Genomic DNA, 25,697 nt, shown 5'->3' on the forward strand with positions numbered 1-25,697 from the left:
TGCAAGCACACATCTTCTGTTTTAAAGATTAAAAAGTAGAATAATGTAGTGAGGCTCATCATCTAGGTGTGGAATAAGCTCAGAATTCACTGTAGAAGAAATCTTCCTGTAATGTACTATTAAAGAGATGTTAATACCTTTTTGTTACTGGTTTCAGGATGACCTATGGCTGCATAGGTGTGCACTCCTGAAGGTGCCCTCCTGGGCAGCAGCTAAACTGCTTTTTGCTAGATATCCCAGTAGGCAATACTTGGTGGGAGGGAAGAATAAGGATTAAATCTTTTGATGTGGTCCCTCAAATTCCTGACTTGCAGTCCTAATCTTTTATATATATGTATAAAATACATATAAATATATAAATATATATGTAGATTTTCAAGTATTGTGTTACAGGCCTGTGAAACTGACTGGGAGAATCACAGAAAAAAGGCTAGATGCCTGGGACATTTGATCTGCCCATAATAAGCCTCAGCAACCTTTGCGTAGACAATTATCAGTAGCAAGAAATGGATGCTGCTTCCAGCTCTTGGGCTGGCCCAGTTCTGTGGTTGTTTCATCTTGCAGTCAGATTCTTCATGCTGAAATCCTGTTCCTCCAGTCAGTGTTCAGGGATCAGCTGATTCAGTGCCAACTTCCCCTGTTGCTTTTGGAATGAGAGCTACCATCTGAGTGGAATGTCAGGGATAACCAACCCTATGACTTTGTCTTGGGCTGATATCCCTTGTCTTTAGAAAAAGTCTGTTAGTGAAATATGTGGTTTTTTAGAGCAGGGGATTGGCTCCCAAGGAGCAAATGCTGAAAGAAAATGAAATTACTGCTTTGAGCCATCTTGAATGCTGCAGTTGTCTTATGAGGAAGGATCTTTCCTGCTCTTTGTAGTAACAGTGTTCCAATGACAGTGAGCCCCACTAAGTGGTTGTGATGTTAAAACAGCTCTGGTTTGGATTTGTAGAAGCACTTTGAAAGTAGAGGGCTCTGTCTTCACAAGTTAAACTTGGAGATTTTTATCAGTCTGTGCAAGTTACTGCATGCTTTTGATATGTGTATCGGTGACAACTGTTGCATTTACCAAGTACCTCCACAGGAGCTTTTCAGTACCTGTGCTATTGATCAGCCCTTCACAGTAAATGTTTGATGTTCACTGCAACCACTGTAGGTTGTTAATTTAGCCTCCCATCCCAGCAGCATCAGCACTTGAGGAGGAGGCTTCAGAACTCTCATATGGCTGTCTGGGGAGTTTTCCAATACTCCAATAAAAGGGAGTATAAATATGGGAGAAGTGTGAACAAACAGATGTATGACTGACCGAAGGATGCAGGATATAATGCAAGAGAGTAACAGTAATGGGAGTGAGCAGAGAGAAAGGCCTTGAGAATTAAGTCAGTGTTTGAGCAGCAATTTTAGCTTTTGTGTTTCATGAACTCCAGAAAGGTAGTCTTTCAGGTGGTCTGTGAACTACACAGTGAAAACTTAAATAGAAGATGGGGAGCTATAAAAAATTTGGAGTAATAGAGTCAAAACAGTTGATCAAAAATGTTTTCAATGGATTTTGAAAGTTAGACCAGAAAAGCATTGTCTTACTGACTTTTAATCTGTTTAGAAAAACCAACCAACCAAAAAAAAATCTAAGATACTTTAGTAAAAATAAATAAAATAGTAACAAAAATACAATTTTCTTCTCCAGGAACCTGTTGTTTTTTGATTTTTTTTTTGATTAATATTTAATTAAATAATTGTTATTTTGCAAAACAGGACATTTCTGTCTTCAGCAATTCATAGGGTTAGCTACTTTGCTTGAAAATGTTTGACACATTATCAAAACTTTATCATCATACAAGAAAAGGTTGCCCAGAGGAGTTGTGAATGCCCAGTCCCTGGAACTGTTCAATGCCAGGTTGGAGGGGGCTTTGAACAATGTGGTCTAGTGAAAGGTGTCCCTGCCCAAGGCAGGAGCGCTGAAACTAGATGATCTCTAAAGTCCCTGCCAACCCAAACCATTCTATGGTTCTGTAATTCTCAGAATCCATAACACTTCATTAAATAAAAAAACCCCCATGAAAATAATATGTCTGTCGGTATTAGTCAATTTTAACTGTCCTTGATGAGGACAGACTCAGTTTCTTACTGTAATTTTCTTGTGCTAGTTCATTATATTAGTGTCTGAGCTGTAGGAAAATGTTTCAAGCTATTTAAAGAAATGTTAAATAGAGTGAAATAATGCTCCTGTCTTCATTTTGAGCCAGATCCACAAAAGTGGCAGCTTGGATAAGGGAGGCTGGTATATATGCGTGGTGATTGGAAAATGCTTCTGCATGACCTGCAAAGAGAAGAAAAGGTTTAAGAAAGTTTTAAAAACACTGCTCTTGTTTGCTGTTATCAGCACTGTTGGAACTGTTGTGGCAAGATGCTTCATGTGTTAGTTCAAGTGTTGTTAAATGTTGAAGTTAATTTTATAGAAAGATATGCGTGTGGAGGAAGAGGGAGGGGATCTGGGAAAAGCATTCTGAGAATTAATGTTCTGAAAAAAAAAGAGGTTTGAAATGCTCCATACATACATGATAATAGTTATGAAGCTTATTACTTCGAGTACTTGAATACATTTTCTGGGATTAGGAGAGAATGAAACTGGGTTTATGTCTGTTGGCATGTCGTGGTGAGAAGAGTGTGTGCCTGGGTGATACTGATGTAATCCTGGGGAGAAAAATGACTGTACTGCATTGGGGAGCAGTGGAGAAAATGGAGAAATTCTTGTACCAATGAGAAGTAAAATAGCAAAGATATTGAGGGGAGTAAAAAAATAAATCTGACTGACAATGAAAAAATGAGGAAAAAGCCCCACTTTCTCAATTCAGTGATAAAGTAGTAAATAATTTGTTTATTTATTAATTTTGCTACCATTTTACTTAATTATATCATCAGCTAAAGTCCCCAACCTTCATCTTTAAAATTTGAATTTTTCTCAGACTTTAAGAATATAAGGATTTCAATGAAACACTAAGATTAAAAAAAAAAATAGTCTGTCTTCTTTATAAAATACAGGGCCTTTGTCTTGGAAATGAAATACTATGTTTACATGATGTTACATTCAGTTTATTTTTAGGACAAGTTGTGCTATGGTCTATCTTGGCTAAAGGAGTGTTGTTGAAATGGTAGGTAATGGCTTTGAAATAACTGAAAAAAACCCAGTTTGTCATCTGAATTATTTTCTCATTTATTTGGTAGTAAGATCTCCTATTAGAATTTTTCAGAATTGGTTTCAAATTATCTTTCCCATATTATTACTAGAGCAACAACAATAAAAAAAAAATCTAGATTCTTGCTTTGGAGAGATTCTCCTAGAATCTCCCAGTGGAGACTCTAGGTCCGAGGGCATCTGGGGCACAGCGACCACGATTTGATGGAGTTTTCAGTTCTCAGCATAGTAAGGAAAGGTTCACCAAAACTACCTTGGACTTCTGGAGGGCAGACTTCAGCATGTTCAGGACAGTGCTTCAGAGATCCTCTTGGGAAACAGCACTTAAAAACAAAGGGGTCCAAGAAGGCTGGACATACTTTTAAGAAGGAAATCTTAAAGGCGCAAGAGCAGGCTGTCCCTATGTGCTAGAAGATGAGCCATCAGGGAAGAAGACTGGCCTGGCTGAATAGGGAGCTTTCACTGGAACCTGGGGAGAAAAAAAAGAGTTTATGACCCTGGGAAATAGGGGCAGACAACTCAGGAAGAGTACAAGGATGTCATCAGGTCTTGTAGAGAGAAAATTAGATTGGTGAAAGCTACAGCTCAATGTGGCCATGTTGTGAAAGATAATACAAAGTGTTTTTATAAATACATTAAAAACAATAAGAGGGTCAAGGAAAATCTCCATTCTGTACTGGATGTGGAGGGGAGCATTGTTACCAAAGATGAGGAAAGGGCTGAGGTACTTGATGCCTACTTTGCCTCAGTCTTCAACAGAAAGACCTGATATCCTCAGGCAGGGGCCTGCTGAGTTGGTAGACAGGGAGCACACTGACCCCCTGGAACCCAGGAGGGAGCAGTCAGTGCCCTGCTGTGCCCCTTGACACTCACAAGTCTGTGGGGCCGGATGGGATCCAGGGTACTGAGAGAGCTGCTGGAAGAGCCAGGCTGTTCCATCATTTATCACCAGTCCTGGTCAGCCAGGGGGGACCCAGAGAACTGGAGATTGGCCAGTGTGATACCCACCTGCAGGAAGGGTTGGAAGGAGGATGTGGGGAACTGTCAGCCAGACCTTGGTGTCTGGGAAGGTTGTGGAACAGATCATCTTCTGAGTCATTTTGCAGCACATGCAGGACAACCAGGGGATCACACCCAGACAGAACGGGTTTAGGGAAGTCAGGTCCTGCTTGACCCAGCAGATCCCTCTGTATGACCAGGTGATCAATCGAGTGGATGAGGGAAAGGCTGTGGATGTTGTCTACCAGATTTCAGTAAAGCCTTCGATCTTGGCTCCCACAGCATTCTTGTGTAGAAACTGTCTGCTCATGGCTTTGATGGGTGCACTCTTCTCTGAGTTAAAAACTGGTTGGATGGGTGAGCCCAGAGAGCAGTGGTGAATGATGTTAAATTCAAATGGTGACTGGTCACCAGTGGTGTTCCCCTGGGCTCAGTTTTGGGGCCAGTATTGGAGCCATCCCGTTTAATATCTTTATCGATAATTTGGATGAGGGGATCAAGTCAACCCTCAGTGAGTTTGCAGATAACACCAAGTTGGGTGGGAGTGTTGATCTGGTGGAGGGCAGGAAGGCTCTGCAGAGGGATCTGGACAGGCTGGATCAGTGGGCTGAGGCCAGTGATATGAGGTTCAACAAGGCCACGTGCCAGGTCCTGCACCGGGGTCACAACAACCCCAGGCAGCACCACAGGCTGGGGAAGAGTGGCTGGAAAGTGACCCAATGGAAAAGTACCTGAGGACGCTGGTTGACAGTGGCTGAACGTGAGCCAGCGTGTGCCCAGGTGGCCAAAAAGGCCAATGGCATCCTGGCCACACATGCACAGAAAGCATGTGTCCAGCAGGACCAGGGCAGCGATGGTCCCCCTGTACTCGGCACTGGTGAGGCCACACCTCGAATCCTGTGTTCAGTTCTGGGCCCCTCACTCCAGTAAAGACATTGAGGTGCTGGGGCATGTCCAGAGAAGGGCAACAGAGCTGGGGAAGGGTCTGGAGCACAGGTCTTATGATGAGGAGTGGTTGAGGGAGCTGGACGTGTTTATCCTGGAGAAAAGGAGGCTCAGGGGAGACCTTATAATTCTCTACAACCACCTGAAAGGAGGGTGCAGCCAGGTGGGGGATGGTCTCCCAGGAAACCAGCAGCGGGACAAGAGGAAATGGCCTCATACTGCACCAGGGGAGGTTCAGGTTGAACAACTGGAAGAAAATTTTTACTGGAATGTGTTTAAGCAATGGAACAGACTGCCCAGGAAGGTGGTGGAGTCAGTCACCATCCTGGAAGTGTTCAAAAAATGCCTGGACGTAGCACTTAGTGCTGTGGTCTAGTTGACAAGGTGGTGTTCAGTCAAAGGTTGTACTTGATGATCTTGGAGATATTTTCCAACCTGGGTGATTCTGTGATTCTGATTGTCTCAAAGGTACAGTATGAGGTCGGTAGTTACACCAGAAGCCCAAGTTGAGGCACTGTAATTTTTCCCTACAGCTAAAATAGATTATTTTTCCATACAGCTAAAATGTATTATTATCAACTTCTAAAACATTAAATATAAAATTATGTGCATAAATCCCATAGACATCGAATTTATTTGTCAGTAGCATTTCTTAGGAGCTGACAGTTTTTAGTGCTACATTTGGTGAGATGTGACTTTGGGACAACTCAGATCTTTATGTGTACCTATGTTTTTTCTCATAGAAAAAGCAAAGAATGCATGAGAGCATATACTGTACAACAGCCATGTTTTACTCTCTGTTTGCTTTTCTTGGCTTACAGTTACCATCCTGACAGATGTTTCATCTGTTCATCTGTTCAATGTGTAGTGAAGGGTCTTAGGATAAGAAATATGCTATGATATTAGGGACCCTTAAAAAAAGAAGCCTGTCTTGAACAGGAAGCCTAGTTTTATGAGAAGTCTCTGCATTTGTATTCCCTTATAAAATCCTCTGTGATTCCTCTCTGTTGTCCAATTACTTTGCTGTGATTCTGGCTTTTGGTAGTTGCATGATGTGTGTAGCTGATGGCCATTTCACACTGTAACCTGGTCAGTCCAGTCCAGCTTGACTTGGAGGGGTCAGCCATTCTTGCAGCTTGAAATAATTCCTTTAGGCAGAGTCAGGAGTTTGGAACCTTCACAACAGTTGCAGATTATCCTGAACAGTTTCAGGTCGTACCCCCATGGGGGAAGACATGTTCTGTATTTTGTTTCAAGATCTGATTGCAAACTGTTGGTTTAACAATCAGCATTTTGTCTCTTCATGAACTCCAGCCTTGAATTCACTGTTCACTTTTCTTCTTTATAGACTGGAGGTACTATTGAATTTGTTCACCTGTGCCAAGTGATTGCTCCTATTGGTTTTAATCTCTAAGGAAAATCAGCATCCAGCTGGTAGACAGTTGTACTGATGAGGACCCATTGATTTTTCTCTCCTATCCACTTACCATCAATAAGAAATGTCCTTAGTTTTCACAATACTTTTTCCCTGCCATAATGTTGCCCTGTTACCTGGCTGTCAGGACTGGTCTCAGTTGCTGTTCATGTTGAATGTGGATGTGATTAACAGCCTGATAAAAATGTTTAAGTCAATATTTGAGGAGCCTAGATAAAGATAACACTTTATCATGAGAGCTTTTTAATAAAGTGTTCTGTTTGATGTACACCAATGGTAAGGAATTGCTGTTTTTAACAAAAAAGCCTTTTATATCAAGGGATTTTTTGATTTAGCAGTATTCAGAAAAGGAGATTTAAGAAAATGCAGAATATTCATGTTCGGTTTTGGGGAAAAAGAATTCTTCCCTTTTTAACAGAACTTTTGCTTATCATGCTGGTGTTTTTTTTGTTTGGTTTGTTGGTTTATTGGTTTGTGTTTTATTTTACTACAGTATTATTTGAAATATTTGCTTCCATAAGAAGAAGCAGGCAGCATGTTAACAAAACATTCTGTGTGCATTTCTCCAAAGGTATAAGCTTTTGAAAAATTATTACCTTCAGTTTAGGACGGTCAGATTATTTTACAAGGTCACTGGAAAGAGACGAGCATGTAACTTTTCTCATATCTTGAGGAAAGCTTATACAAACTTAGATACAGAGCCATTGTATACTCTTTCTAATCTGCCTGTGTTGTGACAAATGTTTCTTAGTAATAGCTGTTAAATAGTGTATTTTTTGAACCTTTAAACAGATGCTACCAAAAATTGATATAAACCACTAGTATGGACTTCAGTTTTACAATAAATGATGTGTTTAAGAGGACAAGTGTGGGTGGACTTAGGTGATGAGATGGGGGAAGGAACTATGTGGAAAGACTGCTAAGAAGGACTGAACAAATAAATGACACAAAATGGGGATATGAGTTAGTGAGCTGCAAAATATTCTCCTATTTTTGAAAATCTTAGATGACTAATTGTCAACCGTGCCATATGTAAGTAATGTGGGCTTCCAAACTTGTGGCAATTAAAACTGCTTAGCATCCCACTCCAGCCCTGTGTTATATTCTGTGTACAAGTCAGTACTGAAGACTAATCTCTTATGGCATTAATCATCTCATGAGGAGAGACGGAATAAATCACAGTAGCCCTTCCTCTCTTCACTCATGAAGATAAATGCCATAACACGATGGCTGATCTTCGTTATGACACTAACCATTATATATTTAACAGAGATAGCAAAATCTCACTGACAGCTAACAAAAGAATTCTCTCTTTACACATTCTTTGAGAAGGCTGTATTTCTTTAGTTCAAAAACATGACTTATCATATCTATTCTCAGAGCAATTTAGGCAGTAGATCTGGATTGTGCCAGTGAACTGTACTCTGTACATAATGATGTCATGATTCAGACTAATAAAGCCTGATGTGAAATAATTGTGCAGGGTTTGGAAGGAAAAAAGGTACATAACATGCAAGAACTCGTAGCTCTGCTCTTTCCTATTGTCTGTTCCAACAAGAAGGAATAGCTCTCCTATTTAAAATAAAGAACACTTCTCCCTCCCCCCAAAAACTCCAAAACTAAGCCATTGGTTTTGGATCAAAATTTTTAGTTTTGTGGAAATTTTGGTTTTCCGTTTCCATTTTGTGGACATTTTGGTTTTCTATTTTCTCTCAGTACTTGAACAGGTGGACTCAGGGAACTTAAAGAACTGAAAGTGGCTTTCTGTTCTGTTTTTTTTACTTGCTGTACACCTCTCAGGAATTTAAGTCTGTGTTTTGTGCATTAGACACATTGTGGTCTTTCCTTCTGGGATACAATTATTAAGAAAGATGCTTAGTTATGTTCTGCATCTCCTTTTGCCTATTATTTTGAAGGGTGTATCATCCTGTGAATGAGGAACCGTCCAGACTAATGAGTTGTGAAGCTTATGGATTTCCCTTCTGAGGTTAAGAGGATCAGTGTGACTTATCCTGGTCGTTCACCAAAACATCAAAATGTGCTGTAAATTTAATGAGCTAGTTTCTTGTCATCTATCCTACGCAATTAAAATGGAAGGATAATTTTTATGGTTTTATGTTTGCTGTCATTAAACATACTCTATAAACATAAATATATTCATGGTGCATCAATAGAATCAATGTCAGTTGCACTGTTAAACTTCTTTTTCTAGTGGGTCAATTTTACCTGGATTAAGTGCTTAAAATGGTTAAAAGTAATATTTAAGAATATTTATGCAGAGTGCACAGTTTAAAATATTTTGTTTTCTATTTTCTCTTCTGTTTTCTTTTTTCCTGTTTTCTTTTTCGCCTTCCAGAAGTCTTAGGTCTATATCTTTAGGACACTGTCAAACAAGATAAGCTCTGATAGTAAAGCAATGGCAAGAAAATCAGCACAACTGTCACCTCCTGTTAAATTTGGTGCATTCGGAGAGTAGCCAGTAGGAATTTTATTTCTCACATTAAAAGTAACCCTTACACATTACGCTCGCCTGAGGAAAATAAGCAATGAAAGCTTCTGAAACAAACATATATTCATTCTCTCTGTTGATTTTTCTGTAGAGTTTTGCTCTTTCTAATAATTTTTTAATATATCCTACTATGCTGAAACATAAGTTATACAGCAAACCTTTCAGTGCCTCAGAAAAAAAAAATGAGCATCATCTTCCAGTAGAGAGGACAGCATATATGGAAAAAATATGTTTGAGGTTTGGTGTTTCTTAGTTTTTTCGGGGTGTTTTGTTCCTTTAGTAGTGATGAATGTATATATATGTATACTGATGGTGTAGTTCTTTCCTCTGTTATCTGTAATGTAAAGGCAGCTGACAGGGCACTGGTATCCATTCAGCTCCATTGCTTCCAGTCACCTAAGCAAGGTGTTTCTTCATTTTGTACCAAGTAGGTGCCAAAGGGGAATTTTTATCCCTGCCACAATTAGAGGGATTTCAGGAAAATGGCCTTTGTGGTCATTGAATGAATACAGATTTCAGTAATGTTTTTGGATGCCAGAGCTTTTCTTTTGCTTCTTGTCCCTTCTCTGAAATAATGATTTGTAGTTTTAAAAGCTTTGGCCCAAGTTTTTCAGCTGGGTCAGCACTGGTGAAACTTCTACTCTAAACTAAGTAGGCAAGAGAATATGGTCCACAAGCCAGAGGAGGTTTACATCACAATTTTTCCTGTCAGCACCTAACAGCTGCAGTGTGCTGCCAACAAGGTACCAGTGCTGATTATCTGGGCAGCACTTGTGTGCCTGTGTGCAGATTTTGGGGGACCCATGGCATGAGCTGCATCTGTATGAATGTGCTCATGTTTGAAGGGGTAGAGGACATAGGAGTATCCTGTAGGCCTGTACTGTGGTAAGGACTAGGGACGAAAGGTATTTTGGTAGGGATGTGGGAAGGTGGGATTTAGGGGTATTGCAACACCTCAGAAGATGAGTGTCACTTTGAGAGTAGGGAAAGGCTGGGCAGAGTGAGAGGCAATGGAGTATTGCTGTAGAAAACAAGGAAAGGTGTGGCTTGCATGGCAAAACAGAAGTCTGGGCTTTGCTGTCAGAACTGAGCAGTCATTCTGGGAATCTGGATGCTCCGTTGCTTGAACTGAAATCATTGTTAGTAATCCTGCTGCTAACAGTGGAACCCATACTGGGGTAGCAAATTTGACACCATGCTCACTGGGGTATCTTTGATCCTGATCTTAGAAATCTGATAGGATTCTGTGTGCTCACTAGGTTTATCCTGTTACAGTCACAGAGGTGTTTATGGATCTGTCCTGACTGAGCCTTTAAGTGAAAGTTCCTGGTTGCTTGGACAGGCTGATTGCATTAGTAAAGAGAGAAATATAAGGTTTCCATTTTTTTCAGTATATTGGACTAGATCAATAAGTTATTATGTCAGTTGTTTAGAGCTAAAAACTTTACTCTGCATTTTCTGTTGTGATGTATGAGGCCACTAGCAATGGCAGGATGTCACTGCTGTTAAGGCTTGTGCCTTTTAAAGGAATAGCCCAATTGTATCTTAATTTTAACTGAACTGTAGTCCAATTTCTTTTGAATTCAAAATGTCAAGTGTACAGTTTATCTGGAATTTCCAAAGCTGCCTTTCTATCCATTTGAAATATGACATTATAAGTAAATTTTGGAGAGAACAATAAAACTTTCAGGCATCTTAGAACAAGCCTCAAATGATCCGGTTAAAGCAATGACGTGAACAAAGAAACTATTCAGTTTCTTTCTTGCCCTTTTCTTTCATTCAGTACTTTAGGAGATGATGATAATGCCTTATGTATCTGGCAGGTTAGCAAAGCTAGATGGTTTCAGACTAACTCGCAAACAAATTCTCTAGCAGAAATTCTCTTGCAGGGAACACTTGCCCAGTTGTTCCCTATAGTTCACGCTAAAGGAACAGTAAAGTGCTTTTCACTGAAAGAGAGCTGGGGAAAATGACTTTATGAGTGTGCTTTAAACCATTTGAGCTCTATTGGTCAGTAGCATTACCTCCGAACCTAAAAAAGGTGTGGACTAGCAAGATGGTAAAACTTAATATATTTCATTATGTTACAGTATTTTCTATGTGTTGCTTTGTTATTCATGTGATGCCTTTGTTCCTTTCCTTGCTTGTTGTTTCTTTTCTTGCTTATCTGTAGTGTCCTGTGAATTACAAAGACAAATTCATAATATGGAGCATACTGAGAGCACATATCTTATGAAATACACCTTCTTTTACTTAGATCTTATAATTTCCTTATTGTAATTGCAACTGCCCAAAGACAAAAGTCCTACCAGGAGAATTATTACTCCTGTTTCAAATTCTTTTAATATTTTAGTACCTGGACACTATTCTTTACCTTTCTCTTGATCACTATCATCAAGAGTTCTGTGAATACCTGTATGAGAACTTGTGTTAAAATAGGTCATAGTTCATCTACCCTTATTATCATCCCTCTTTTTTGTGTATCATGTACCCTTTCTTTGCAGTTTTTGCCTCTTCGTCCATCTCTGTGCAGTTCCTTTCTTCCCCCACTGTGTACCCTCCCCTCCTCTCCAAACCATTTACCCATCTTTCTTCACACAAAGGGCTTTGAACTTTTACCAAGCTGCTGATAATTCCCCTATGACTAAAGCTGTTAATCAAAAATGAACACAAAAGATTTGAGTGGGGCATTTCCCACAATAGAAGTCAGTCCTCCTGTTAACCTCACATAAGCAGCTGTAGAAGACAATGCTGGATTTTTTCCAGGATACTGTTATTTCTTGTACTCTGTTTGATACTCCATCTTTCAATTCATTTGTTTAGTAATGGGTGGCTAGAAAATAATTTATATTTTCTGCTTAGGAGAAAGAAAGTTTTTGGGGGGTTTTGTTTGGTGGTTTTGTCTGCTTGCTTGTTTGTTTGTATTTTTTTGTTCTTTTATTCACCCTGCTGTCTTTAGGCAGTAAAGATTGTGTGTTGTGTAGTTCAGCCTGACTTGTATGTTAGCTGATGAGTAGGAGCACTGGGAATAACTGTACTGTTCCTCTTTCTCCTCCTCCTCAGTTTTTTAAAATAATGTTCTAAGGAGAATTGCTTCAGTTTGTGACTAGTGGCTCAGCCTATTATGATAAAATGGTCCTGATTTTTGTCAGCTACCTGACCTTCAGATCCCTGCCAGCAGCATCCAGAAATGGAAGAAGCTCTGGCTGGTTTCAGACTGTCTGGTCACACAATCAGCAGCATCAAGCCCACTAGGCTGATCTGCCCACTGCTTTTGGACTACAACGCAGTATCAGAACACACTTGGTTCTCATTTAGAAGAATTATTTTTTATCAGTGTGATAACTGATAGCTGCAGGCAAAGCTTCCCACTTTCTGCAGGAATGTTTATGGGTGGCAAGAGGGCCAACTCTCTGGTTTGCCTTTCTTCACTTTGTCCCTCTGCTGTGTTCCCTTCAGTGTCTGAAATGCAAATGATTGAGCAGATCTGATCCAGGTAGTCAAAAGCATCTGTGTATATAAATTAAAACTAATAATTCCATCCATTACATAGAAGTTATCTTCTGATTTTGTAGGCAAGCTGAACATTCAGGATTTCTGTCTTATGCAAAGCTGAGTTTTGACTCTGCACTAGTGTTCCTGTTAACAGTTCACTGGAAAGTGTTTTTCCCTGTTGCGGCAACTGAATTTTTCCAAGTAGTTGTCAGCATAGAGATGATGATAGATGTCCTGGTGAGAAAAGGAATTTGTATTTCTTCTTGTCCCATATAACTGGCATGACTTTTCCAATGAAACTGGGAATACATGTGTTTGTGGCATCTGCATGAGTATTTAATATCTCTGAAGCTGTGAGTTGATATCTGTAGGTGACACAAATACAACAATTTGTCAGGCTGCTGCCGTTTGTTGGGAGGTTTGATTTCCACTGTGCTTGGTAGGATCTGAGCCTTCTTCTCTTTGAGCTGTTAAACAGGGTTTGAATGAACACCAAGAATGTGCTCTGTGCAGAGACTACTTGTGTTCTCTTTCCGACTGTCCTGATGGGTATCACATTATTTGTCCCAGTTATTTAGCGGCTGTCCCTTTTTAAGGCTGTGGTTGAATGGCAGGAATAAGTAGAGCATATTTGATCCGCCCTGATAGGGGTTGCAGTCAGTGCAAACTATTCTCCTGCCATTGTCCTTCATAACAAAATATATTGAAACAGTCATTTTCTTCATGACAGTACTTTGGCATGCTTTAATTTCAGCATTATTAGTCACTGCCCATATATGATACGAGTGTTGGTGGATGGAGTGGGAGGAAGAAGAAAGATATTTAAAACAAATTAGGGCTTCCTCCCCTGATGTGCATTACTGTGTCTGACCAAGAAGCCTATGACTTAACTATGCCTTCTGCGTTTCAGTGTGTTGTTTGCCTTAAGGCACAGTTAGTTATTCAGTTTGAATTTCTAATATTATTTTTAAAAGTCATAGAAATGCAAAAGGAATTGCAGGCGTTTAGCAGTGTTAGTGGTGAGATACAGAAGCGAGAGATACTAGTATAATTATCAGTTCAGTGTATTCATTAGTTCACAGAATCTTAAATAATATTCTGATGCTATTTTCCATAACTCAGGGGGGAAAATTATATTATCATTGAAAGGTTTTTACAAGTAATTATTTTTATTTTCTTACTGTGATAAATGATTAGGGTAAACTGGGGGGGAGGAACAACGATGAGGATGGACAGCATGGTGGGAGCAACAGAAAAAACCCATCCTTACGAAGGTTGTCTGCTAATTAATCTTTGTTATGATAAGGAAAACTTAATCGTGTACATAATAACAGGATTTTCAACTTCAGCAGTGTTTGAATCAGAGAATTAATGCTTTTCAGTTAGGGTATGAACAGTTCTTTAAATAACAGGGTTTAAAGGGTTAGATGAACAGAACTAAATTCATGGGGTATATGAACTGCAGCCCACGCTACACATCCAGCGTAAGGCAAATCCACACAATGGGCAATTGTTTACTCCAGCACTTTCAGCCTGTCTGACATAGTCTGCATTTCAATTTGTCATTATACCCTGAATGTGCTCACTTCATACTGTGGTATTTGAAATCTGCCCTGTGGGTTTCATTAAACTTTCTGTAGTGGTGTTACGCATCCTACTTGTTGGTTTCATTGTTGTTTGGTGAAGATGATCTTCCGTATCGGTATGTCTGGCCATTGTTTCCACAACCAGTTCAGTGCAGCTTCCTCAGCACAAACTGCTCTCCCTTCTCCTGTTGTCCAGGACAGGGTGACTTCTGATGTTTACATAGCTTTATTGTTTCTTTCCCATTATTGTCGAACTCTCGTGGTAATACTTGGCACTTTTACTGACTTTATAGAGTAGGATGTGATGTCGTAGAGAAGGGGACAGGGCTACCCAAATTTTCTCAATTGCAGGGAGGAGCTGCCCAGGTGTGCTGAGGGGCCTGTACTCAGGAAGAGAAACAGGGAATCCTCCACAGTGAGTAACCCCACTTTCAAGTGCACACAGTTTCCTTCATAGCCGTGTCCAGTACAGTGTAGTATCCTCTCCTGTCCTTTCCAGTTTGCCCTCTGGAATGTTCCCAGTTTAGTTCTCCTCTTTCCCCTTTATTTTGTTGTATTCTCATTTTACCTTGTACTTTGTCTTCTCTCTGAAGGTTAAAGTTTCCATTTTTGTCTCTTTTCACAATTAATCTTTTCTCATCCTACTCTTAATCTTTATACACATTGTCATTTTTCCAATGTGTCATTGTTGTTCTGTCACTAATACATCATATCATTTCTCTTCCCTTGTGTGCAATGGCCCTTTTCCCAGCCCTGTGCAGTTTCTTCTGTCCTTACTCATTGTACTTTTACTCTTTCCAACCCTCTCTTCTTTCTCCTTTCAAATCACCTTTCGGTTTTCCTTTCCTGATGGGTCCCTTTTGAATCTTGCCTATTGATGTACACGAGATAAGCTCAGTTCAGCTCCCAGACCTTTCTAGTGCAGCTTTCACCTATATGTTTCCCTTTGTGGAACTGAAAGATAAAGGATGCAAAGCTCATCTCTAACAAAGAATTGAAGGATTTGGTAAGCTGCATTTTGGCTGTGAAAGAGAACAGGCAGGAAATCAGAGCGGTAAAATGGCAGAAAAGGGCTGAGCTGGTCAAGCTGTAATGAGTAGGCTGTCTTTGGCTTTAGGTGAGCTGCTGAATTACAGCCCTGGCCAGCACCCTTCACAGTTTGACTTGTGTGATATGATGTGGTGGTGTCTCTAGTTCCTAGTGGGCAGGTATCCACACAGTAGTAGCTACTTTTGCAATTGCCATTATTTGGTAACTACTAGGGAGAAGCTCAGGATCATTTGAATCAGACCAAACTGATTTCATATTTACGGGGGGTAGAAATATAAGTTCTGGCTGAGATACGTTGGCAAGATGCTCTGGGAAGCTTGATTGCTGTGGCCTGTGCCGCACCTTTTACTTCTGATTGAAGGGTTTCATTTTCCAGGGCTATCAGTCTGGCATTTTACATGAGCAAAAGAGTGGCTGTTTGTTTAACAGCATAAAACTGATGGGGACTAAAAAGGAAGTGGAAAATCAGAAAAATCCTTACAAGATGGTTCTATCTGTAAAGAGGACTGAGTTACTTTGGGCTCAATTGGAAAAGGCAAAGGAGTGGAAAACTGAGCTGAACTGTAAAAATATACTGCACTCTGTCATGTAGCATCTTGTGTGCTGTGACTGTTCTGACTGCTTCATTTTTCATTGTTTTTAGAATAAAAAAGCATTTTAAAATTGAAATCCCACTGTGTCAATTCTTACAGTAGCTCCTGGTCTACAAATGGAAGGTTTTAGCCAATTTTTTTCTGAGGTCATGACAAAGCTAAGTGTAGAATAGTTAAATGACCTCAAAGAATTCTAAAGTAATAAAAATCAGAGAAAGTGCTACTGGGTTTTTTTGGGTTTTTTTTTTACTCTTTGGCTCTGTGTTTTATGTTTTTCCCCTCACGCCTGAAAGAAAATCTGTTGCTGTGTGATAAAACCAGTTGCATATTCCAACTGTTTTATTTGTAACCTGGTAAGAGTTTTCCCAGGCAGATGTAGCAGACGATGTACAGAAGCAGCAAGTATATCTTTTTCTTGCTGCCGTTTCCGGGGTTGTACCTGGCCTTCCAACAGACAGAGGACTCCAGTCTCAACACTATCGTTCCCTGCCTTTCACAAATGACTGCATAAAAACTGCATGATCATATAACCTTTCAGATTCACAGGACAGCTGTGTCTTGTCACTTACACATTTATTATTTTTTTTTAGGCATTGGAAAAGTACCCCAACTCACCAATGACTGCAAAACAAATACTGGAAGTCATTCAGAAAGAAGGGTTAAAAGAAACAAGGTCAGTGTTTATATATTCTGTATTTTTGCTATCTTTGTGAAAATGATCTAGGAATGGTATATAATCTTTACAAAACTTAAAAGTGCTGACTGAATCGATCTCCAGTATCAGAGTGGGAGATACAACAGATGGGTTTTGATTGTTAGTTCAAGACTATTAAAAGGGTTAGTGACTGGCTTAACTTCGTATCTTCCCAAAGGAGTCTGTGGGCCAGCTCCAGTCCAGTGGCCTTCCTTTAGAAAGACAGTGTGATCTGCTCAAACAGCCCAGTGCTACGTCTCATTTTTGCTTAAGGACTGAAGCTCGACAGCCGGGTTCCCTCTGTCACTGTGTGCATGGAGAAAGTGCAAGATGACGCTTGGTGCACTTCTCCCTTGGGTTTATGGTCTGGCACTTAAACCACTGTTAGGACATGTTGGTGTTGCCTGTGGTAACAGAGACTGTGCCGATGGAAGAACTGGGATGGAAGGAGAGCGGGGTTTGGACACTAGTTTGTATCCGCAGAGCATGGATACGGTAACTGATACAGCAACTCAACTGCAGACTTGCTCAATAACAGCGTACTTTGGATGTAGATTCAAGCGATGATAGTTAGGCTTTTAGAGGATAGATAGGTTATCCAGAGACTGTGGAAATCAGTCAACTGTCTTCCATTGCTGCCTGGTTCAGATGTACGTGCAGCTTTTTGTTCTCAAAGGTGACTGTCTACCTGCTAGGTGCTCTAGTGACCTGCAAGTGGAAACTTGGGCAGGAAGTAAAAATAAGGACAAATTGGTTGGCTGGTGGGGGTCTCCTACAAGATGGACTTGCCTCTTCTCCAAATATTATAGTAAAATTTTTCTACTTTGATAAATTGTTTTAATACTTGTTGCTGTCTAAGAGCACAGGGAGACATGTGCTTTTATTTTAATTATATTTTTCTAGTGTGGAACCTAATGTTCAGAACAAGAGAACTTCAAAGTCCATGTAAAGGTGAACCAGAAGTAACCATGGGACTTATTTTTACTGAATTCTGTGTTCCTAGGAAACAGATCAGAACACAATCTGCATGATTGTTTGCACGGCATAACCATGCACTTCTTTGTTGGTAGCCTCATAACATGCTCATAATAGCTGTATTTTGATAAAATTGCAAAAGAGATGGTATGCAAAGTGAAATTGAATTTTCTACCTTTTACAGATTTAAAATGCTTTAGTTGCTGTCAAGAAATTGCTTTGAGTATATTTGGCAGTGATTTCAAGGAAGCAAGGGGATGAAAACTTTTGAAAATGAATGTCCAAACATGCAATAATTTGCATGCAACAACAACAAAATGCAAAAAACCACAGTTTTGAAAATCTGTTCTATTAAGATACTGTTTCTCACAGCAGTGAATGGATTGCTTTCTTTTTATGTCTTGTGATATGAGACAATTGCATGGGAGGGGCTCAAATGCCTGATAATAGCATTTCTTTGTAATTCTAAAATGTTCTTGTTTTTGTGATCAGTTCATGAATAAAATTTTGAGTGGAAAACCTATGGGAGGGAGCGAAGGCAATGTTTTATATTTTAAATATAGAAAAAGTCAAAGCCCTTTTTAATTGCTGCAGAATGAATAGTAAGAGAAAGATTCCTTTAAAGAGGTTCCAAACTAGATGATCTTTCATTTCGTCGGTTACTAAGAAACTGAGAATTGCAGAGAAATAGAAAAGAAATTCAGATTCATTCTGATTTTTATTCATGGTACATGCAGGTATATGTGACAGTGTAGTAGATTGCAGGATGCTATATGTGGTCATGAGTTCTGAAAAACTGAGAAGGATAAAATTCAATGCTCTTTATACTTGAAACATTTTCATCCCAAACTCCTTAGCCTAAAAATTGTAAATTCGGCAATTGTAAAATGAAAAAATGTTCATTTTGTATTGATTTTTAAGTATTTTAATTTTCATTTAACTTCTGATTTCATGTAAAAGTTGTGTTTCTGCTGCATTTTAATATTGATTAGGGAAAAACTTTCAGAGTTGTCTGAGTGCCTAATGTATAATAGGAGCCAATAAGGTGTTTAACTTCATACACAGATTTGTTGATCGGGCCTCAGCGTGTAAGGAATGTTTGGTTTTCCCAGGACTTGAATTTAAAGTCTGCTGTTCGCTTCAGCCAGCTCTGCAATTTCTTTCAGTACCTTTCTGCCAGTTGGTTCCTTTGCCATTACTAAAGATGGTCTTTCCTGGTCTCTCTGCTGCAGCCAGCTAAAACGAGCAAGGGATGTAAATTTATGATGCGCAGTCACCTGTCCATAAGCAGTAGAATGGCACTAGCATATTTTATTCTGTACTAATTTGTGTATTCTTCCAAGTCTGAACTTGTGCCAGGAATATGGTACTACTCTAGTACACTTTACTTATTCCTTTATACTGATTATCATTGTCAGTAGAAACTTGGCAATTCTACGTTAAGTTCTTAAAAAACTCTCCTCTCTACTCTTCCACTTAGAGATGAATAAGGTTAATTGGCTTAGTCATTTTTCATATATATTGCAGCATTAATTAATCTAAAACTTTTTGCTGTGATAGTAAATCTGAAAGAATAATATGTGATTTTCAGCTATCTCATTGTCATTATGTGTGATCTTTAAAAAAACACTGTCAGACTATTCAGCCTCTTTTTCTTTTTTTGCCATAAGTACGTCAAGTTGCACGTTTATTTTTGTATTACTTGTGTAATTAAATACAAAAGGATTAAATTCCAAATTTACAAAGCAGATATATGTTAGAAAAAAACCAACAACTCTACTGATATGTCCTGTGAGAGGGTATACACATACCTAGTCTTTTGTATCTTGGGGAAGGAAAAACTCATTTTTGTTTCTTAAATATCTTTCCTGTTATGCTGGTTCGTTGTAAAATGGTTAGCAGGCAGCTCTTCTGTTACCTAGAAGGAATAAAAACTTTTAAAGCAAACCTTTCAGAGATGTAGAAAATGTATGGCTTTCTTCTGTGGGTGGTGGGGAGGAGGGAGAAGTGTTTGCTTAGCATTCGTGCCTGTGGTGATAGCGAACAGTGTCAGGCCAACAGACCTGGACACTGAAATCTCTTTACAAGGAAAATAGACAGCAGCTCACTTCAGTGCACAGTGCTCTGGATTTTCTGTCCTGAAAACGTTTCCCCGTCCTGCTGTAAATTTCTAGGCTCTCCACCTGCTATCTATACACCCTAGCATGAGATTTTGCTGATTTTGCTAGTGTGACAGACTACTAGTCAGAGTATGATCCACTCTTGCCTCAGTGCTCCTTTTCTGCTGTGCTGCTGCCTCACTAGTTGTTCTCCATCTTGCATTTCTTTTATTACTTTTTCTTGTTAAGCTCTAAAATTTCTCTCACTGAATTGTATTTAGGTTTTTGCAGACTGTTTCTCAAATTCAGTAGGATTGCTTTAACAATGTACTCTTGTCATCCAGCATGCATGCAGCTTTTCCAAGGTTTAGAGTCCATGGAAAGTCCATGGAAAACAGTGACCAAAAACTTGGGTTTGGGCTATACGATTATTACTATTAAGTTGGGCTATATGGTACTTACTGCTGCTTCTCTAGCTACAGGTCTGCTGCTATGTCACCGAGAATATTTTGATAGATGTGAAGTAACTTGTTCTTGACAGGCCTATATATTACTCAACTTCTTATCTGCTAAATACTTCCAAATAATTTTTATTCCTTATTTTGGGGGAATTGAAATTCAGTTGCTGCATCTCCACTTCTTTGGACCTGTCTTTTTTCATTTTTTTTTTAAAGCTAATCTCTGAGCATTTTCCATTCTTTTGGAATCACTGCTATCCTCTACAAATTCTCAAAAATTACTACTGATAATTCTGAGACTGATCCAGTCAGCTTTAATTACCTATGGCGAATTTCAGCACATTTAACTGATGTGAGAATACCTAATTTATTTAATTATCATCATCTAATCAATTTTCCCATGTTTGTTCCTGGTGTTGGTTTTAGCAGCTGTCTAATCATAGACATGTTTCTGATTAGGCATTAGCCACTCCTGTGCTTTGAGTGTAAGTACTCAGTGCCAACCCCTTCTTGGAAGAGCAAGTCAGTTTCCTTTCTGCTGGTGTGCTTACACAAATTTCTTTGTGCATGTTGTGTGGGTGAGTTTGCTGAAATTTAATTTCCTGAAGCCCTTTTTCTTCTTTTTGTGTTCTCCCTTGCTTTCCTAAAAATGAGGAATCATCTCTTCGTGTTTTAGCTGCTTCTTCCCATGGGTTCAAGTGAACCTAGTACAGTCCCAGGAACTTGCCAGATACTTTTCTGTCCCTATCTTTCTTTTCCCTTGTTTTTGTCCTTTTTTGTCATTCCCTGGAAACTGCCTGTAGAACCACCAGAAGTAACCTATCTATTCCATTCTGTTTGGAGCACTGCACCTTTGTGAGGAATAGGATCAATTGAAGACCACTTAAGATTATCAGGGAGATAACAATAAGAGAGAAGCTGGTATGAATTAGTTTGGATAAAGGAAGAGAAGGTTGAGTACAGGCATAGTAAATCTTCAGCTACACAAAAGATAGGAAAAGAAGGAGGGAGTAAGTTATCCTGAATGTCTGTTATGGACAGAACAAGAAATAAGGCCTTTAAATTGTAGAAAGAGAAGATTCCAATTAGAAAGTACAAAGATCTTTCTTTTTTTCATAACAGGAATAATTAATTTCTTTCATGAGCTATGGAAGAGATGTTAGAGATTGGCAGGTCTCACCAAAAACCACTGTAGCAGTGTGTCTGTCAGGAGTTATGTAGATTAGGTTGATCCTGCCTTGAACTAGGGGAATGAACTAGTATATCCCTTGATCCAGGTTTTTCTATGAATTTTTTTAGAACAATATTCAGTACTTGGGCCATACACGTTGTTTGAGTCCTAAGGGAGAATATCCAGCCAAACTCTGATAAATGTTTGATGCTAATAACCCTAGATTATGTCTTGGCTTTCTGTAGTTCCCTTTCTCCTTTGCTTGGTTAGGCTGGGAAATTGACTTGTCTGGATAAGATTAAAGCCAAAGATTCTCAGTACAAGTTAAAAGCCAATAAACTTTCAAAATGGGACAAGCTGCTTAATTTCTTGGAGTACAACTTTAGCCCACAGCTATGCTAACTATTTATGTTCCTCCTCCATGAGACTCAGGAGTGTGAACTCTGGAATGGGATAATTTCATAGTGTTCTGCTGTTCAGCTGGAGTAATTGCCTTCTGTATGGTCAGCTAACTTGCATTATTCTGTTCACGTGATTCATAGAAGAGTTTTTAAAAAGCTGCTTTGTCTGACTCTGTTTTCCATTTTCCGGTAGGAATTTTAAACTTCTTTCTCTTGATGTTTCTTTGTTGATCTTAATTTCAACTATGGGAATCAGAGCACCAGTCATATCTCCTCCACTTCATCTGTTTTTTCCTCTGCATATTTTGCCTTTTGCTTTGCAAGACTAAGCTATCTATTGATTTGTTGTTGTGACAGTAGTCTTTCAGAAGACTAAGAAGAGATGCTTGCCACTGGCACTGGCAGTAGTGCTGTTTCTTCTGCACTCCACAGTGTTGATAATATTTATCACGAATGATATCATAATATATTAAGTCTTCTGAGCCTAGGAAAGCAGCAAGTATGACCCAAATAAATCTCAACGACACTCTTACTAGATTTACAGTCTTTGTGCAAAAATGTGGAACTAGTGGGTTGGCTAGAATTAAACCCATTTTGAACTGTGGAGGGGAGTCATCAATGGAATAAAACACATGATCCGTGCAGGGTCTGTCTTTAGCTTTGAAGTTAGAGGGGACTCCTGAAAATATTACCATCATTTGTGAATCCTTTGATCTTTTTGACAGTGTCTCTTTAAGCCTTAGCATACTTCATCCTTAGAGCTATTGACTTATTAAAAAATCCCTTCTGAATGCTGCTGTTTCTGTAAATAGGCTAAATGAGCTGGCAACTGTCTTCTGTTGTTTATTGTTTTCAGGTTCCTTGTGTTATTGTGTGAATATAGACAGAGAATTTTTTACTTTCTTTCTATGTAAAGTCATTCCAAGATGTCATTGTGATTCATAATTATTAAGTCACAGTTTTTATCTTTCACTTAGAAAAGAAAAAGAAAACCAAACAAATGCCCTGCAATTACTAAAACCGCTTAAAAATTTAATTGAAAAAAACACAGTTTTTGTCTTAAGGCTATGGTTGCCAACAGAAGAGCACAGAGAGTTAGGAGGCTTCTGTGGTTGCATATATCTGATAGAATTTATTTGGGAGCCTCTTCAGCTGAAGGGAGTGCATTGTTTTGTCTGAAGGTAGTTATTGCCTGCAATGGACTGAAACCAAGCCGTGATGGAAAGAGAGGGAGAAAGCTATTCAGATTCTTTTGCCTGGCATTATTAGGTTGATTTTCATGCTTCTACAGATGTGGCTTTTGGCTGTAGAGCAATGAAAGAAGCAAACTTTCAGTACAACCTGTCTTTCTGCATAAATTCACTTCAGACATGCCTTTGAAATGCTGTTCTTCCCAGTGTACCAACAGACCACCTAATTCGGTAGGCAGTTCTGATAGCAGCAATTTGCCAGCTGAAAATCTCGGGCTTGCTCCTTCTTGCCTAGACATTCCCAGCATTGTTATATGTGGTGCAGTTTAAGCTGGTAAAAAAACGTGGGTTTCCTATATTGCATTCCAGGATTGGAACTGTAACTTGCATAATCACACCCCTGTCACCTCTGTAATAATTATTTCAGTTTTTGTTTGTGATGTAGCCCTAGAACAGCTAATGTATTAACTCAAGCCTAAAGTCCGGGTTGTGAATTCTTGATTGCATATTGCTGCATAGTGATTAACCTACTGTTAAAAGCTTGCTTTTATCTGGACAGAAGTAATCCCACCTTTGTATTGATTTGGAAAACTGGTTTTGAGTGAGATGTAAAACAGATGCAAAATAATAAAACCTCAAATGTTTTCCCTCAGTGAATTGCAAAGACGAAGAATTTTTTAGTCATGGTGAGTTTTCCATTGTGTATACCTATATAAGATATATTTCAATATAAGACATTTAGCTGCCTGGTATGTTTTTTGTTTTTTGTTTTTTGGGGTTTTTTTTTGCCTGAGCCACCATTATCTTAATTTTTTCTCCATATTTTAGTATTTTAGAAATTACTTGGAGAGTTGTATTTGTTTTAATGCTGCTCTTCTTTCCTTCACAGGACAGTGGAGTCTCTGTCTAGGGACTTTAATAAACAGTCAAGTAAAATCAGTCTCCACATCAGTGGTTTTTATAAAACTACCTTTATAATTAAGGTGTGAATTTGAGTTTCAGATGATAAATGGCATAGCTTAAATTTTAAGTACCTTTTGAGTATGACACAGAATACTTTGGAGGATACTGTTCATACTGATAAGAGTATTAATTGAGCATATGTAAAAAGAGAGTGGAGACAGAAGCAAAGTAATATTTATCAAAGCTAAACATACAGCTAGGTCCTTGGCTCCTCCACTCCCAATATCCTGTCCATTAAATTGGTGTTGCCTGTGCACTATCTGCTAGTTCCCACCTATATGCAGTCCTGTGTCCCAGAAGTTTTCTGCAAGATAAATCTTCCTGCCTTCTCATACAAGGTCACCCACTCCATGGTCTCCAGTTACCCTGATCTGCTGTCATCCTTCTTGCCTTCTTTTGAGGACTCAAACTCAATTCCATGTGCCTGAAATTTTCTCAAGTGTTACCTTGTAAACATCCCAGTATTTATTTGATATTCTGACTTGGGACCAGTCAAGCGCTCTTCCTTAGTTTGGTTCCAGGATGAGTTATGAGAAAATAAAATAATTCCATTATTTTGCCATGTCTGGGACTTTCAACAGATGGTTTAGAAAAGTTAATATGGTTTCCTCTTTTGTACTTAGCCCTTGATTTGTCATCATGTTGAAGTTTGTTCCTGCATTCTTGGGTCAACTGAGATTTTAGAGCAGTCAATTCTCTTTTCTTTAAGATTAGTGTGTTGCTGTTACTTTTCCATATGCATTTTTGCCCATTTAGTGTGAGGACTTCAGTTTTCCATTTGGTACAATATTTCTCTGTATTTGGGTGCTAAAACATACATGGTAACCGCCTTTCCACCTTTCATGTAAATGACAGGAAATGTCCTGCTTGATTTTTTTTTTAAATTTTTTTAAATTTTTTTTTTTTTAAGGTCTGCCATAGACCTTTTTTGCTTTCCATCTATTAACAGTTCTGCAAAATACATTTGCAAAGATTGGGAAAACAGGAATCCAGTCTGTGTGACATGCTTGTCTCCTCGGTGCTGTTAAACTATTTTTATTTTACTTGTGCTGTTTAGGTTTCTGCTCTTTCCACTCAAGCTTAATCTGTCTATAAAGCACTGTATAAAGCTTTTTTTATTTGGTTGATGCTTTACTGGTAAGGGAGAGTGCCTGTACGATTGTTAGATATTCAAGTTATAATAATTCAGAGGATATGTGAAAAATTTAAAAGTTTATCTTTTTTACCTGTACTAGGAAAAATTATGATAGTTGGATTTTGTGATGTGATAAATGTTTCAAGTTCTAAAGATCTATATTTCAAAAATTTTTTATGTTTAAGTGCATCCAAGTCCTTCTTCCTTATCACAGCCTAATATTCTGAAATTAAGACCTCCATTAATGTAATGTTAAAGATGCTCCTTTTTTAAAAGAAGTGGAAATCCAGCAACTTAAATGTAACAAATAATTGATAGCAGTGCAGATCTTAAAATATTTACTAGCTTTGTGCAGTCATGACATCACTTCCTGTTAAAGGTTGTTTTATTTTGAAGTAGGAGGAGGACATCAGCTGTGACTAGATAATGTAAATTTGTCAACAATTCCAGTGTTGCTTTTCATATTGTGGTGATTCCTTTATCAGTTTTTTCTGATGTTTAATGGAAGAATCTAAGTTGTGTTGGCTTTTTCCTATGTTGTGTCTCTCAGTGTAGACTACTATGGAAGGAGACTGAAAAGCAACAATGTAGTTCAGGCTGATGAAAAGAGAAACCTTCTGCATTATAAATTGGTGTTACCAAAAGAGTATATTGTGTCATGTCTGTCTTCCCACATTTCTCCTAGACAGTGTAACTACAATGTATGCTACAGATCTTTTTTCTTTAATGTTTCTGTATTTTGAAGAGTAATTCTGCATTAAAAATAGTGTCTCTTTTTCAGAAAGAGAAATTAAATAAAGATATGC

At 38.7% G+C, this 25,697-nt stretch overlaps 1 protein-coding gene across 1 annotated transcript in view; it reads left to right on the forward strand.

The window, feature by feature from the left end:
- Positions 1–25,697, forward strand: part of ASXL3 (ASXL transcriptional regulator 3) — a 120,760-nt gene that overhangs the window by 3,512 nt on the left and 91,551 nt on the right. Inside the window, exons 2-3 of the mRNA XM_069004681.1 lie at positions 16,396–16,478; positions 16,820–16,822. Of these exons, the coding sequence (XP_068860782.1) occupies positions 16,396–16,478; positions 16,820–16,822 (86 nt within the window). The remainder of the gene's footprint in view (positions 1–16,395; positions 16,479–16,819; positions 16,823–25,697) is intronic.

Source organism: Aphelocoma coerulescens, chromosome 2, assembly GCF_041296385.1.
Source record: "Aphelocoma coerulescens isolate FSJ_1873_10779 chromosome 2, UR_Acoe_1.0, whole genome shotgun sequence".
NCBI lineage: Eukaryota > Metazoa > Chordata > Aves > Passeriformes > Corvidae > Aphelocoma > Aphelocoma coerulescens.